At 42.1% G+C, this 17,717-nt stretch overlaps 1 protein-coding gene across 10 annotated transcripts in view; it reads right to left on the reverse strand.

Moving 5' to 3' along the window:
* LCORL (ligand dependent nuclear receptor corepressor like) overlaps positions 1-16,412 on the reverse strand; it is an 81,584-nt gene extending 65,172 nt beyond the window's left edge. For 8 of the 10 annotated variants that reach the window (XR_014590089.1, XR_014590090.1, XR_014590091.1 and 5 more), the window contains exon 1: positions 16,209-16,412. Coding sequence is in view for 5 of the 10 variants with exons in the window: in XM_083861488.1 (XP_083717614.1) it covers positions 16,209-16,356 (148 nt within the window). In the remaining 5 variants the exon portion in view is untranslated. Of the gene's footprint in view, positions 1-15,151; positions 15,350-16,208 lie in introns of those variants that run through there. The other 2 variants (XM_083861486.1, XM_083861485.1) reach the window with 2 other exon arrangements.
* Between the last annotated feature and the right edge of the window lie 1,305 nt (positions 16,413-17,717).

Here is a 17,717-nt window from a genome sequence, read left to right on the forward strand (position 1 = left end):
CCATACTGATTCAGTTCCCTGAGCAAACAGGAACCAACATACCAGAGATTCCAAAATGAAAGGGAGGAAATCCTCTATTTAGACTCCAATACAAATTCCAAACCATAGCTAAAATGATGCTTTTCCTTGTCTGCAAATCATGACTCCAAGAACTAATGCAGCTGAGGACACTGCTGCTGCCAGCAGGACAGGGTGACCAAAACTTGAAATGATCCTACAGAACCGTGTCAGTTCTAACTGCTTACTTCTCACTTAGGATAAAACTCCTTGGTTTCAACTCTTCATGCTCTGCTTTATTGTGGGGATGAAGACAGTGATGAAATACAGTTTCAGAAAAATACTGTGTACATCAAAAACTCTAGCTGTAAGATGAAGCAGTTACAAGCATTAAGCTGAATACAAAGAGGGAGACTGACACTGGCCATACCTCAGAGGCAGAACAAAAAGAGGAAATGTGCTGCCTCCCCCCCCAATTGTTCACAATTTTAAAGTAAAGGGTGGCAGCCAACAGGAGTGGGAGGGGGAAGCTTTTGTAGGTTAAATAAAGACTGCAATTAGCATCAACTCTGAGTTCAGGTATTTATAAATCACAGCAAGAAAAATGAGGTTCAATAAAAAGAGAAGCAGCTCCATTCTCCGAAGTAATCTTCTATGCCAATGTGTCCTTCCAGACTTGTAAACAGGAGAGCCCAACATGACACCTTTTACTGTAACTTCACACATTTCCAAAATTAAAAGTAGATTTAATTTCTAATGTAGCAGCCAGATACTCTGAGCCAGAGATTCTGTTATTTATAATTTAAAAGGCATAAGGAAGACACTTCAGAACTGACTATGCTGCTCTGTGGATAGGGAGAGAGAAAAATGCTTCCAAGTGACAGTTACTAAAACTTAATTTCTGTTCACTCTAAAAACTCTCTTTGAACAATAATCTAATCCCTGCTGCTGCACTGGCACATTTAAATATGCAGTTGGTGTGAATATTGGTGTTCTTCAGACTGAAGCTTATCCTGCCTTTCTTTTTCCAAGACTCTACATCTAGACCTAGACAGATACCAACTGTTACTCAGAACAGCCTGGCAATAATTTGACCAGTTCACAGTTTGTATCCTTAGAGAAGGAAATTCAGAGGGAAGAAGACATTGCAAAAGATTATTATATCCAGCTTGGAAAAATGCTCACAACTTCCTCACTTGGTATAAATTTAAGTGTTTTAAAACATGAGGAGAATAATGCCCATGAGTAAGACACAGAAACAACTGTCACTTTCAGAAAACCATATGCCTAAAGCATGTGACTGTTTCTTAATTATCATTTTAAGACTTACAAGAGGACTAAAAAGTTTAGCTATTTTACCTAAAAAGTTTAGAATTGTTAGACAAATTATTTTCTTCTGCATGCAAGCCTAGTCAGATGTTCATTAAACACAGAAAAGTCAAGTCCACAGTGAGTCTGTAACAATGAATAGGTCACAACATTAGTTCACTACTGTGCAGTATCACACATCCAGCCAGCATCTGGGAGAGTGTCTAGGAGTCAGCTAACAAATACTAACAAATAAACAGGTCTTGCACACTTCCTGGATTATCAGAATCAAAGAATATCTGGCTTTCTGCTAAGAAAAGCTATTAGGAAAAAAAAAAAAAAAACCAGTTATCAGAAAGCACCAGTTCACTGAGAAAGAAAAAAAATTAAAAAAAAAAAAGACAAAACAAACAAACCCAAACCCAAAACATTCCTAGCCTGATGGCCTTGTGAGAAACTGAAGCTTAGGAGTCTGTATCACACCATGTGCCTACTGCAAGTTAATGAAGTTACAAGCCTTCAGAGCATTCCATGAAACTGATGCCTGACACTAAGTTTCACAAGGAAGAGGAATTTCGGAAGACAATCAGTTTTCAAGGGAATTTTCAGGTTTCTTTTCAATTATAATTTCTGTGTCACTCAAACAACCTGTCTATTCCCCACAAATAGCTTTGAAATTATGAACTGGAGAAAAGTCATTTGTCTCTCCCAGCAGATCCATCTTCCTCCTATTCAGCAACTATTTGTTATTGAGAAACTATTTATTGGTTTCTATTATTTAGAAAGTTTGAAATTGACTGAAATCCAGCAACTAGACTGCACTGAAATCAACTGACACTTTTTCTTACCTGCTGAAGCTCCAGAAGGAATGGCTTCTTGTATCAAGCTACCAAACTATAACACAGTGAGTGAACTACCAGCTCTACGAATCTGTGTCAAATTCTTCAAAATATTTATTTTCAAACTATCATTAACACAAATTTGAAACCATATCATTAAAAAACATTTTAGTAATCCTAGAAGTACTGCAATGTTAGCATGAAATGAGGGGAACGTACCTTTTTAATAGCAGTTAATTCCTTAAATTTGTCTTCAGTTCACTTTTCTGCATTTTATAATACCTATGCCATGTATTTTTCACCTTTAATTTACAGCTGATTTTTATGTATACGTAGTTTTAAAAAGAATAAACCAGCAACCTCCCCCCAAGCCCCTCTAACAGCCATTATTTTTTAATCCAGGCAGAATCTGGCTTTGCAAATTAGACAAAATTTAGAGCCAGTGACATGTTAACAAGAAACCAACTTATATGCATTTAAAAACTTAATTTCAAATAAAATTTTTAACTACACCTACTTTCTCTAAAAATATTTTTGGTGCTCAAAAATATTTTCTGGTGCTCAAGGCAAAAATTGCAAATACCTCAACCTCCTGTTGATTGAAAGAACTCAGCTAAACTCTGATTCCAAACCAGTTCTTAAACATGCTCAGTGAAGAAAAGATGACATTGCTCAAGGCACGCAGGCACTGTATATCCCAGCTTACAGGTCATGGACAACCAACCTGGAATCTGCATCATTTAAGTCAACATCTGCTGAACTTGCAGAATACCCTGAAATGAATAGACAAAAGTTTTCAACTGTTTAACTTTTGATTAAGAAGGCTGAATCCTTTCATTTCTCCCTGGAGATTAGAAAAGTAGAAATACAGAAAGAAAGACTTAAACCACAAATTTTAGCTTCACGTTGGGCATCTTCATCAGATAAAAGGTGTCACATATAAGAAGAGAACAGGAAAAAAGACTCTGGGATTTGCTTTTAGTATTTGACGCAATTCAAAAGATTAAGCAGGTGTGATTGGGGTTTAGTTTTTTAGTTTTTATTTTTTGGTCTGTCTTTTTTTTCTTTAAGCAATTAGCATGCATCTGTAAAAGCTTTTGATAAACTTCCAATCATTAAATAGCGCAACATAAATCAGAAAATGGTAAGCTTCAAAGTGTGGAACTTGAATTCATCAGCAGCAGAACAGAATTCATATAGCACCCAAATTCAACCATGTAGTAGATATGAGAATTTACTGGGAGATTTTTGTAACAGTTTTGTATTGAATTTCTGATTAGACTCTATAAAATTCACATTACTAACAACTTTCCTAAGATGGGGAGCAGGGAGAACACCACAAAGGAAAACCAGATACATTTTTGAAGTACTTAGTGGCAAGACTCTGAATACTTGAATCATGTTGGGAACAGACAAGAGCTCTTACACAAGGCAGATGGGTTTAAACAGTAGCTATCCTGTCTTAGAAACACTCTGTTCCTTCTGTATTCCAGCACTGTCTCTTCCTTAGCAAAAGCAAACATTCATCATTTCCACAGACAGTAATTCCCACTTCTAAATTTATTAGTCCGCTTTAAAAACCAAGAGATATCTCTTCACTTTATCCAGCAAAAAAGGAAAAAGTGCACATCCCTATTTTGTTCTTTAAAACAAACAACTCGGCACAAATTCTGCACTAAGATAAGCAGCTGGAAAAAAACCCGATTTGAATCAATTATTTTGGGGTTCATTTCTTTTTCTCCATAAGAATCATAAATTGTAACACAAATAGAAAAGGCAGAATCTTTAGCAGAGTTCATTATTCCACTCACAGTTTAGTTTCTTTGACCCAAGACAGCCATAACCCAGCTTCCACAAGTCTCAAGCAAGACAAAACAAGAAACTTCAGTACTTTGAGCTGATCCATAAGTAGAGTACTTTTCCCTCTTAATGAAACAATTTGGAAAGACAACTGTAACCACTTAGGGAAGCTAAGTGAACTGCAAGGTCAAGAATACATGAATAGGATTTCTTAAATGAAAGGTGTGATTACAGTCTACATTTTCAGCAAGAGGGAAACGTCTGCAGGAATCAGATCAATCTCAGTACCAATATTCTGGAGAACTTAGTATAAAGTTACTTACCTGGTATCAAATTTCTTAAATCAGTCTCATAGGTCAAGATCACTCATATCTCTCAACAAAGAGCAAATAAAGATTTGTTACTCATCAGAAAGGTGGAGAATGAAAGAGGAGAAAATTCCTGATTGTCACTTGAGATGCTGACTGCACCAAGCTGCCGAGTATCCAGTTTGTAACTACCCTGAATGCCACTTAATCAGGTCAGTTAAGGGCAGGCGGAGAAGGGCAGCAGCACACAGAGCAAAGGAGAGTTAACAGCTCTTCAAATACATCATCCAAATCACTATCAAGTAACTACTCTCGCACACAACAGTACAAGAGGCTGTTTCAGCTCTTGGTAGTTTATGATGCTGATGGCTGAATGAGGCTGACAAGGCAAATGATTTGATTCCTCAGTCCAAAAAGATGTCAGGATCTCCTCAGACAATATGAAAGCGAGAAATTACTTCAAGTTACACCAAGCAGCAGCTATCAAACTACTACTGTGTGTGGAACTTGGTGTAAAGGTCTTACAAAGCCAGGTGTGGGCACCAAATCCCCTTCCTGAACCACTGGACAAGTATCCTTAAAGTCATCAATTAAGAGACACATGCAGCAAGTAATATCACAGACTTCAATAACCTTAATTCATCATGCAAGTTTCCTCGGGTCACACTACAGTGTGTTTCTCTCACAGCTTTTTCTCCTGAAGTGTAACTGCAGAAAGCATTGACTACCTAAATAAGAAATCCATGATACATTAAATTTTCATTTCACTCTTTGAAGGTTTGTGGGACAAGGAGTGCTTGCCAGAGATGACAACACCAATTTAGACATGACTGATTTACAGACAAACACTTGATCAAAAACTCTACTATTTTAACATCTACTAAGCAGTTTATATCTAACATGAATTGTCCAGTGAAACTCTGATGTTTTGCAGAGAAGCTATAGCTTTAAGAAAAGGCTCTGTTTTGTGCAAGTGACATAATGAGGTACTAAGGACCCAGGGCTCATCTACCATTGCCTCTGAGGGCTGTGCACAAAGTTGATCCAGGGTCAGTGCTGAAATGCAATTTTTCACATCAGCACTAAGCTCAGAGCCCTTTGGACACTTCCTGAGTTTCAAGATAAGGACACCACAAGTTCCAAGCGGATCATTTCTTATTAAATTCTATTTTACTCGGGTAGAACCCATTTGTTCAGGAGTCAGTAGACTTCCACAAGGAGGGAGATGGAGAATAAAGGTACTTTCCAATATATCCTAACCAGTCTGATGGTCTTGTTGAAGAAATTCTTTCAGAGAAGATATAATATCTGGCATTTGAAAAGGAAGGCCACTATGAGTTTAAGGGAGGGTTTGCTGATGCTGTTTCAAAAGCAGTAAGGTATTATAGCAAACTGCAGTAAGGCACCTACGAAAAACGAGAAAGGCCAAAAGTCAAGAGCCACCTCAAATTTCTGAGGCCTTTAGAGAGCTCTAAGGGCAGTGCATGCTTTTGGACACCATTAGAGCAGACTGGTATGAAGTGCTTATGGCATATACATCAGTTAAGAATAAGGACAGAAGTATTGTCATGGTTTAACCAATTTAAACATCAATTGGCATCTCAAGACAAAACTTCATCAAGCCTGTGGGGAATTGCGCATGTAAAACAGGCACAGAACTGACAAAAAATGAGGACGACAAGAAAAATGAACACTGAAGGAGATAGTCTAGCCTCAAGAAGACAATTTCTTTAAGAGTAAGTTTTACCTTGCTAAATACATTTAACCAACAATTAAAAGAAGCAATAAAGTACACTGGAAGTTCTCACTCATTGCATCAGCAGAGAGTATGATGTAGGCCTCAAAGATAAACAAATGACATTTCATTTCACATCTAATCAAATGATGTGCAGGAACATACCTGTAATGAAATAAGAAGAGATGCACAGTTGAAATTACTTTGACCAAAGGACCTCACTTCCTGATAGATCACAGGACATCGATAACTGAACAAGATTTAGGCATCGACAGAAAGAGGTGTGGCAGGACTTCAATCAGGAGAGCTTTGAAACTTTAAATATCACAGGAAGATCTCTGACCTCAAAAGCCACAATAGACTGGAATGCACAGCAGGTGGCAAAATTCCCAAGTAAAAAGGAATCATAGAAGACCTTGGCTTGGAAGGGACTGTGAGGTTTTTATCTTCTTCTCTTCGTGTTAGAGCCGGGATTAATACACGGGAGTCACAGTTTCATGTTCAGACTCAGCGTTTACTAATTCTTATCTATATTACAGTCTCACGAGTTGTGAGCTCTAACTAGCAAGGTAGAAAATGGAGATGTCTCTAACTCTTTCCAAGGTTATTTAAGCATAAACTATCCAATAACAAGAAGACACCTATATTATTTATACTTTTAACCCAATAATTGACCACACAAGGTCTGCAATGTGGGCCTTTTTCACCCAATTAGAAAAAACACCTGAAACCAGAAGAAGGTGAAGAAGGACTTGGACAATGGCTTAAATCCTCCATATTGCCCCGTATATATTACTATATACTAAAGCCCCAAATTCTATGTTTTTCACCCTGTGAGATAACACAATACTATACAAACTACACTCCCACAACCCCAGTGCTATCACTCAATTTTGGAAGCCTCTTCCATGGCCTCAAGTCAAATGCAGTGCTTGCTTGAGGGTCAGTGCCTTTTAGTACAGAAAGTCTAAAATCCTTAGTTTCCAGAATTCCAACAAGGAGCCTTAAAGCTTCTCTAGTTCCAGCCCCTTGCTGTGGGTAGGAACACCTTTCAAAATGGCAGCAGTGAGTTTACAAACCTTATTTTCCCAACAGCTGTACCGTATCACTTGCAAGTTTGTTTTTAGTCAAAAACTACTCATGAAGGTTGAAGAATGGAGAGAAGGATAGAGATAGTCCAGGAAGAATAAGAAAACTGAAGGAGCACATACCAGAATCACAGGTAATTCCACAATCACTGCATTATTTAGCTGATAGCACAGCAAACTTTTGCAACAGTCTGTCACAGCTAGCACTCAAGCCCATACATAGAACAGTCTAAGCCAGCAGTAAAATTCAGATTCTACTTTTCTTCCTCCTCAACAGTGGCTAACACCAGAATGACCTAAGGTCACAAAACAGTAGCCATTTGATAATCCTCCCCCACTTTCAGATTAGGGGGCTTAATAGCTACACTTAAGTGAAGTCAGATCTTCGCATTTAGCTGGGTCTTGCTGTGGCACACTCTGCTCTGTGAGCCAAACTGCTGCTGCAATCACAAGCAGGGCTCCTTTAAAGCAGTCTTCTATAATCTACATTATACATGGCAGCAATGCTAATTCCTTGTTAATCAAAAGATGTCCAGAAGTTTCACACCAGTAGCACTTTAACCTGGCATTCTGAAATTGTGCAGTGCTTTTAGAATGGAAAATAAAACTATTAAATAAGACATACAGAGCTTTTTGACAATAGTATGAAAAGGAGGAGCATATTGAACAATAGATTAATTACTGCCCTCTGACTTATTAGTGGATCATCAGACTAGAAATGCACTAAAGCTAGCTTATAAAGCTAAATATTCCATAAAATTCCATGAGTGGAATTATGACAGTGAGAACTATTATTCACATGTAAGACTAACTAGCCTTTAATTAAGATGATTTGAAGAAGCTGGGAACTGTTTAAGAAGGAAGATAAACACTTAAAATCTGAAATTTTAGCATTTTAAAAATAAACTAGCAACATTTTACAAGAAAACACGCTGAAAACCAGTAGTTTTTCCCACTGAAAAGCACTTTGAACATGAGTAATCAATACCCAGGTGCCACAAAAGCTAGGATGTCAAACTGGATATCAGGATTCTACCTGGTTATAGAGAACTTGAAAGCAAAGAACATAGTTAAAGAGGTCACAAATTCAGTGAGCTTTCCTTTACCAACAAACTTTAAAAAAAATTAAAAACAGGAAAAAAAAAAGCTACATCTAGTAACATTTACCCAACTCACACTCTTGCAACACAACACATGCTGCTATGGAGATACAAGCCTGGATGGACGTTGAGAACCAAACACAAGAGCAGTAACTGAGATGCCAGAAGAATTTTGCCAAGAATAGGATGTTTATCTAAGAAGGGGTTAATCCAGCTTCTCAAGATACTACACAGGAACCTGGACTGTGCCAGAAGTGGAAACAAAATAACACCCTGACACCTGGCTCTTTGATCTGCAGTGACATACTACTGAACACACCCTATAAAAAGGAATTCAGCCTGCACAGCTCAATGCATTTCTGCATATTCAGAGTTCTCTGCTCTTTGCAATACATCTTCTGCGCCCTTACATGATCAAACCGATGAGCCACTACCATCCATCTTCCCTGTTTCCCCTCACTTCTCCTTGGCTTCTTCATGCCTCTAGTGAGCAGAAGGATAAAGTGGTAGATTAGCAGTGGAAAAAGAAGAGATGTATCACATCTCTTTATATCCCCAAGGTTGTGTTTGATATCAGTTTTGTTTGGTTTCGTGCTCTGTAGTTTTTTTTCCTAATGTAAGGTAGCCAAATTTAGAATGTCATCTAACTTCTCAGAAGTTTGGTACTATACGTGTGAACCACACCAATTCATTCTGTCCCAACCTCTATTAATGTTCCAACTTATCGAAGTTCCCACCAAACACATTAAAGACAGCAAAGTTCAAGAATAACATAAAAGACAGTAGTTCTAACTGGGACCAAGAATTTTAAGTTAGTGAAGTCTATAAAGCTCTGCCTGACCTCTACACTTTACATAAACACATCGAAGTCTAAAGGTTAGAACAACACTTTGTTTGAAGCCTTGATACTTGAATCATATTCAAGAAAAAGGGATCCATTGTAACCCTCTACTCAAAGCACCCATATAATGTAGCTGAAAAATAAAAGGCAAGGGTGGAAAAGGGAAAGAGGTAGTAATTTTTCCCATTTTAGCTGTAGGCAGTACAAGCCCTAGCTATTTGTTAGTAGCTGGAATACAGCTTCTCAACAGCACACACTGATCTGATAAACCCATCAGCATAACACATTATGTTCCTTACACAGCAAGGCAGTTCAGGAGACTCAACTAACAGAAAACCAACCCAGAGCAACAACAACAAAAACATTCACAGTAGGTCTCCCAGACTAACTTCAAACAGAAGGGGAGCTCACTGCTACACCAGACAAGTTCTACTATGAAAGGAAAACAAGTGGAAAGATCTTATTGCTAGTGGTACTGTATTCTCCCTCATCAAGAGTCTTGTTGGTGAGGACACTCTCCAGCCAACTTACATACTTCAAACACTCAAAAATATTGCTAAACTAAGCGGTTGCTTAGTTTAAAAATCAGAAGCCTTGTTCTCCCCAGTAAAGCTACTTATACTTGACTCAGGGGAAAAAACAGGTACATTGTAAACCTGATTGGAAAACTGATCCAAGTTAAACTAGGACTGACCTTTTCTTTCCTCTTCTTCCTCCTGCCACGTTTCCCCTACTGTTTTCTAGGTTAGTGTTAAGCTAGATTAGTTTTATAGTCTAGCTTGTTGAACTGTTTAATAAATGAATGCTCATACCAGTCAACATAAATCTTGAAGGAAGGTACAGTGAGTTCAGAAAGAAAAAACAACAATACTGTGTTATGCATCAACAACAACAAAAAAAGTTCCCTGAAAGTTACCAACCTCAAGCTTTAGAGTACACAGTTACTTACTAAATGCCAAATCAAGGGAATAACTGAGAGGGAACTGCAGTGACTTTATTTGCACTCCATGGTTTTGGTTTACACAAGTTCCAGCTTAGGAAATTCTCAGTGCCTATAATGTAGAAAGCCTTATCAGAGTTTAAATTTCTCAGCTCTCTATCAGCACATAAAAAGTAAACAGCTACCATATAAGAACATACAATAAGAAAGCTCAAGCTATGCCTAGAAACACTGACAAAGATTACAGTAGTTCCTGGAACACTTAAAAATTGAACTGCTTCCACATACCAGTATCTGGACATAGGGAGCACCAAAAATAATCACAGGTTTTATCTGCTTGCATGCCCAGCAACACATTTCTGTTCCATGTGCAAGGAATTCAAACCAAGCACTGCATGCATGCCACACAATCCATGGATTAGTCTATGTAGCAGGTACAATTTCATCTTTCATAAAAATTATGCTCCACAGATCCTTACAATTGCAGGTTCTCAAGGGATCAGTGAACTAGCACGGCATCTACAGCTAAATACATGGAACTTCCTCTGCTTTTTCAAATAAATCTCTGGGTGTCATTAATCTAACTTTTCTTATAATTTTTTCACCACATAGAAATTTCTCTCAAGAGTTAATCATAAGATAGGCCTTCAAAAACATATGAGAGCAGTGGGCAATTACTTCTTTGAGAGAAAAGCTGATGAGTCGGAATGGATTGTGAGAGGATATGGAAAAGAAGCTGATTTAACACTACATATTTGAAACAAAGGTAGTCCAACACAAAACAAACCCCATGTGTTTTCTCTCACTTCAGTCTAAAGACATTTAATGAAATATATACACCACAGCAACTTCCAATGACCTATATACGCACACTGACCACTTTTCCTGCTTTTGTTAACCTGTTTTGTTCAGGGCAAATTGGGATGGTAGGTTTAGGACTGTGTTCCATTCCTATCACTAAACCAATCCAGTGGTTCCTTTCTGCTATTACCCATGCTGCTTCTGTTGTAAACACCCATTCCTATCCTTGTGCTAGCAGCAGGAGCTACCAGATTTATTTTTTCTGCAAACCCCTAACCCCGCAATAGCCAGCTGACCAGAGAGTGAGTTAAAGCAGATCAGATAGAGGCCCCATCTGAGTGCTGATGCAAGCATCCAAGAGGCATGAACATGTAGTCAGAATTGCAATTACTCCATTCTAGTAACAGTTCCATGGGACTTAGCAACGCAAAAGAGCACTTTATTGCATTTCTAAACTGTGGTTCACAGTAAGTGTTCAGTGCTAATGCCCACTTGCACACCTGACTCTCTAATACTAGTTTGAGCTACTCCCTTACATGATACCATCTTCCCTCATTGCATCAAAAACTGCCTGTGAACCTGTGCTGTGATTGAGATCTAGATTTAATTCCTGTTCTTCTTCTAACATTTGCAGTAACACTGAGATTACTTCCTTGATCTGCTTCTCACTGGAATCACACCAAAGGTTTCACACCACAGCTCAAAGCACAACAGATCCACAGGAACACCTTACACCAAGTATTGCTGCCCATCATATTGGATAATGGCACTACAGCCATTCCAGGCTTGTTGGCTGTTTAAAGATGCTGGAGTGCCAAGGAAGCAAAAGAGTTCAAAGCAGGTATCATACTGAAGTCACTATTGCATGCAGTCTGTTAGTGGCCTGACAGGTGACAGAGCACTGAGCCACCATAACAATCATTAGTAGGTACAACAGCATTACAGATGTGTAGTAAAATAACTGGTCCTCCCACTACTACAATGGCAACCACAGAAAATCACCTAAAGCCAAGGCAGTATTACAAAAAAAAAAAAGTGACACTAACCAGCTGCAGAGTACTTACAGCCACATGGAAAGAGAGAACACTGCTGCATATTGTGAGAATAAAGATATTTAATGTAGGAGTTGCAAATGTGGAGACACCACCAAATGAAGCAGCTATAAATCTTTTGTTTGGGGGGAATTCCTCTTCTCAGAAAGTGCACTTTTGAGACAGCTTGTTAAAAAATAGTAAGTGGGAGCAGAAGTTCAAACACTAAAAAAGAGAGAAAAATTGAAAGTCTAGTTCTATTAAAACAGAATTAGATGCACTAATATATCCTAGTTTTGAAGGAAAAAAAAAGTCTAAAAAATTTAACAAGAGCAAAGGAGTATTTTTATTCTAGATTTCACAAGCATACAAAAATGGATTTTCACTTTGATCCAATTTCAGTTTTCATAAGAAAGCAATACCAAGGCTATTTCCTGTCAAACACGTGCCCTTGAGCTGCAGCAGAGGATCAGTAGAACTTCTGCCCTTTCCCCAAATAGCAATATAATTTTTTTTTAGAAAAGGTAGAAATAATATTTTAATCTTTCACCGAAAATGAAAAAAAAAAAAAAAAAAAATTAGACATTGTTATATTTTCACCACACACTGCAGGGTCCCAGCAAGATTCCAATATCCATGGCTGGAATGACCCGGTGCTTTCCATTAAAAAGCTTCATATTGCTGCTCCAAACCTCACCCACAGGCCACTGTGATAACACAGCAAAAAGTCTGTGCTTGAACCTTTCTTGCATCCCAGTCATTACCTGGTCTCTCCTCTGTGCCTATTCATGAAAGTAAGAGGAACTCAACATACTTGCCAACACTCTACCTATGAGGTTCAAATGAAATTGGGCAGTGGGATCAATTACTGCTTGAAAAAACCTGTATAAATCCTGTTTTTTAAGGCTGATCACAAAGCTAGACTTACAGCTCCATACTGCCAAAGCCTCTTAATCCAATGGAATAGAATTTATCAGTTCACATTACATAGTTCTAACAAAAAGCACCAGAGAGCACTTTTAAATCCTTCTGATATTCACCTCTATAAAATACCTTGCCATTTAAACCACCACGGAACTCAGTTACTGGCCAACTCAGGTATTTAAATTCTCAGCTTTCTGGCACTTTTCTATAAATACACAATTTAGAATTAGGGTATTTTGTATTAGTTATGTCCCAAAGCCTGTACCTAGGACAAAACACCCCAGTGAGCACTGCTGGTAAGTATAAGCAGTACTTGTCAGCACGTACTATACAGCGGTAAGGACACCAGCAGAATTGAGATCTCCAGGTGCTTTTTAAGAGCATCTAGTTTTGAACTCTGATCGAGTCATGCAAGAGTTAGGAACACCCAATAAGCACAAGTCTAAGCATCTTAGGAATGTCAGTGCTCAACATAACACACACAAAGATTTCCAGCTGAACAGACATTTTGTACAGAACACCTATTTCAAATTTCTGTTAATATATTCCATTCATTTACCATGTGGAGTCTTTTGTACCTTCAAGTATGTTTAGATACCAAATAAACAGATTTTCAGTAATGTCAGTGAAATTTTATCACTGTTTTTCTTTTCAAATTCCTTAAGTGTTTGAAGATTTTGACATGAGACATTAAATCATATTCTGCAAGTCACAAATTAACGTATTAGGCTGGCAAACCCCAAGCTTTTACAAATATGCACGGGCTTTAGAGTTAAGTCTGCAACCAGGCTTTGATCAATGAAGAATTCAGCAAGTGAGCCCTTCAAGCAGAAGTCCCTAACCATCACTAGCCCTCCACTGAATATTATTTCAGCCTCACTGTTATAAATATGAACAGTGTTCACTGTGAGCCTCAACCACTGTCTTGGAGGTGTTATCTCTGGCTCAGTTTACCATCCCCATAAAGAACGTAGATGAGGAATCATTGACAGATCAATAATTTCAAAGTGTTCAATTAATTATACTACAGAAATGCCAATACTGAATTTAGTATCAATACAGTAAATGACACAAGACATCAAAATAAAATTGTTCATCCAATTGTTCAAGAATTGGGGGACTACTGCCTTACCATATTGTTATTTCTCACTTTACTACAAACCTATGATTCTTGAGAAGAATGCCAAATCCATCATACTCACCACTCTTTCCTCCACCATGTTGCCATTTCAGCCATCAACCCAGCCATTCAGACCTTCCAGTTAACACTAACTAACTTTGTTAGACTCTTCAAATCCTTAGAAGTACTTTAGCAAGTGAGAACAATGAACCATTCTTACTTTAGAAGTTATTTTTAGCTATTGTAGGAGGTTATTTTACAGAACTTAATGCAACAGAATTTCAAAGGAGTAAAGGAAAAAAAACCCCACAAACAAAAATCCCCAGCCCAAACCTGTTAAACGTACTCTACCTCCATTATCCTGACTACTCACTTTCTTGCCACTTTGTTTACACTCTCTCTCTGATAAGGGCTGCTCAACAGGCCTGCCAGGTAACAGTTCTTAACCGAGATAGCTCTTGACTAACTATTAAACCATAACCTATGTCCTTTCTCCTCAGCAGCTGCTAATAATTTCAGGGCTCCTTTTAACTAACTAAATTTCATGTCATGAATACACAAAGAGCTATACCCTTAATTTTTATTCCAAATAAGACAAAGCGAAGCACCACCACAGTGCAATCAGTGTAAAATGTAAGTAATTACGTGACAGTTTTGCACTTTGCAATTCTCAGTGAAAGGCCAGCCCAAAAAGTAACTCTGAAGAAGTTCCCTAAACCCAGGAGATCTGCCTAGCAGAGGACCCGACTTACTCTACTTCTTTACACTCTTTCTTTCTCTCAGTGTGGGTTTTGCCGTGCAACTGTTTCTCAAACACATCTGACAGCAGACAATTACTACTCAAAGGTTCCTTCAGTCATCCACTGACAAGCAGACTTCTGGGATTTTAGTTTAAACTTTTAAGTGAAATGCCATGAAATAACAAGCAACCACAGAAAGTGCCACTTCTGAGAGACATTCATCCTCAGATTTAACACCTTATCACAGCATCTATGCCAATAAACTGGCTTTCCTATTTATTCTAACTAAACTGTGTTCTATTAGAAGCGTTATATAGTGTAGTAGTGTTTAGAAAACACTATTTTCTAAACAACAGTATAACTTGGAGGAATAAAAAGACACTGCAGGCATACACAGGCGTGTTAACATATACACAGGTGTCATAACAGGTGCTGTTGGGGAGACACAGGGACATCAAGAAGCTTGTTCCTGTGAAGCAGTTCTCAGGTCACTGAAAAATGTAAAAAATCCGCTAACTCGGACAGCACTAATTGCCTGTAAATACAGGTACAGCCGCTTGTTGGGCATTCACTTCTTACTGTGCTCTTGTCTCAGGCGCCCGCGGAAACCCCGAAGGAAGCGCCGCTCACCCTCCCGGCCACACCAGACGCGTTTCCCCGCTCAGCCATCGGGAGCATCGGCACTGACTCTAACACTACTTGAAGACCAAGGATTCTATTTCCCCAAGAAAGAAAACGTCTGTTGAAACAATGGAGATAAGTAGTTCCTGGCCTCAGTGTTCACACCCCACCTTCCCAAAACAAACAAACAAACAAACAGACAACCGAGGCGCCCGCCGCCCCGAGGCGGCACATGTGCCGAGTGCGGGCAGCGCTCACGGGGCCGGGGCCGGGAGCGGAGGCTGCCCCGGCCCGGGCGGAGCGCAGCGGGAGCAGCCCCGGCCCCGCGGCTCCTCCGGGCGGGAACGCGGCCGGGCCCGCGCGCCCCCGCCAGCCGGACACGCGCGGGAGTCACGTGCCCCGGGAACGCTCCCGGCACGAGCGGCACCGGGGCAGCCCCGGGAGCGCGGAGGGGAGGGAGGGGGGGGAGAGCTGCCGTCGCCATGACAACTTCCAGGGGGAGGGAAAACTTCAAATCCCAACCGTCAGTGCAGGAGCGGCTCCCTCTTAAAGGCGCACGCACACACAGACACATACACAGAGGCGGGCTCCCTTCCCCCCTCCGCCCCCCAGGCAGTGGCGATGGAGGAGGAGAGGAGGGGGGCAGCCACCGGCGCTCGCCGCGCCAACGACAAGGAGCCGAGACAAAAGGACCCGAGCCGAGAAAGAGCCTCGGTCGGCGGTAACGGAGGGACCCGGCGGCCCCAGGCAAAGCCGTAACACCCACCCTCTGCTGCCCGGAGGCGGCTCAGGACCTTCGCTCTCCCTTACAGCCCCGTCGCCGCTCCCGCCCTCCAAGAAAGCCGCCGGAGCCGCTCCTCCATCCCCGTGTCCCCCCTCCGCCCACCGACAGAGCGGGGCTCGGGGAGCCTCGCCCGCCCGCTGCCCGCTCCCCTCTCAGACCCCTCCGGCCGCCCCGTCCTCGCCCCTCGGTCCCCCCGCTGCAGCCGGGACACGCCGCCGCCCCCTCTCTTACCCACACAGTGCATGAGCCGGTGCCGCCAGGAGTCGAGTTCTCGGCGGACTCCCCTGCGCTCCGCCGTGCAGCGGGGGCTCCGGCACTGGGAGGCGGCGGCAGGAGGAGCGGGAGCCGCGGCGGCCATTCCTTCTGTTCCCTTTTCCATCTGCCTCTGACCTCACGCCCGCTCATTTACATACGAGCGCGCGCTCCCCCGGCTCCTCTCCCTCCCCCCCACCCCCCTTTGCTCGCCGAGCGCGCGCCCGAGGGCCCCTTCCCCCCCCTCAGCATCCGGCGCGGGGAGCGCGCGCGCCGCCTGGCGGGGTGACTGACGCGCGTCCCCGCTCCCCGCGGTTCCCCCGCCCCTCCGTGCCCGGGTCCCGGTTCTCCCTCATAGACCGCGGGCCGGGCCGAGAACCGGGCCGAGAACCGACAACCTTTCCCTGCCCGCCGCTGCCCCGCTGGCCATCGATTTCCCCCGGCCTACAGCTCCCGCAGGGCAGCGCGCCACCTGCTTTGGCCTGGCCAGGGCAGGCGGCAGCAAGGCACGCCGGGAGCTGTAGTTCGTGAGGGAGGGGAGGGGCACCGCCCCCGAGGTTTCTCCTCGGGTGGGCAGCAGAGCGGGCCGTGTAGGCGGCCCTAGCGCCTCAGAGTGCCGGGCTCAGAGCACCTCAGAAACCCGCTCGGGTCTCGCCTTCATCCCCCGGTCTGTCCTGAGCGCTGCTTGGAGCGGAGCTCCCGGCTCAGGCGCCCGCCGCCTCTTCCAGCCCCTCGCCCGCACTTGCCCCGGGGCGGCCGCCAGCTCGGCCCCTCCGCCGCTGCTGCACGGACTGTCACACAGCGCTGGGCCCGCCGAGCCAGCTCGCCAGGTTCACTCTGTAGGGAGATTTTCAAAGTTTTCTGAACTGCTCACGGGTTCATAAGTTGTTTTCAACGGTTTTGCTTTCAGTCCGGTTTTTATGGGGCCGTTGGTCATGTAGAGCCGGCCAGGGAGGTTTGCTGGGACTGGCGTCACACAGCGGTATCTCCCACCACCCCTTTGGAAACGACTGGAGTGAAAACTAGGGGCCAAATCACTTCAGTTCAGTATCTGGAAGCACGCCTGAGAAGGCTTACTATCAACCTACAAACTGAAGTCAGATTAAGGTAACTGCAAGAAAGTTAACACACAAACGTCAGGTTGGATTACTTGGAGCATTTGACAAGCCCTTGGACGGGCGGCTCTGCTGCTCTGCACAGTCACCCTCGTGTTGTGCCTCCAGCACAAGACACATATCCCTCCGCACCAGTCTGATGTGACAATCGCTATTCTGTCTTGCAAGAGAGCAATTAGCAGTCTCTAATTCCCTAGACAGGAGAATCAAGATCTGCAGTTTTCTCGGATCCTGGTGTGTCTTGGACTGCCTTCTCTCCCCCATGCTATCCTTCTCATACCAGCCTTTGTAAGCAGTGTCACTTCAACAAGACGTTACATTTTCTGTGCTTATTTGGAGGTTGTAATAGAAAACAGGATTTAATAAGGCCATA

This window comes from Zosterops lateralis (genome assembly GCF_965231275.1).
Source record: "Zosterops lateralis genome assembly, chromosome: 5".
Classification (NCBI taxonomy): Eukaryota; Metazoa; Chordata; class Aves; order Passeriformes; family Zosteropidae; genus Zosterops; species Zosterops lateralis.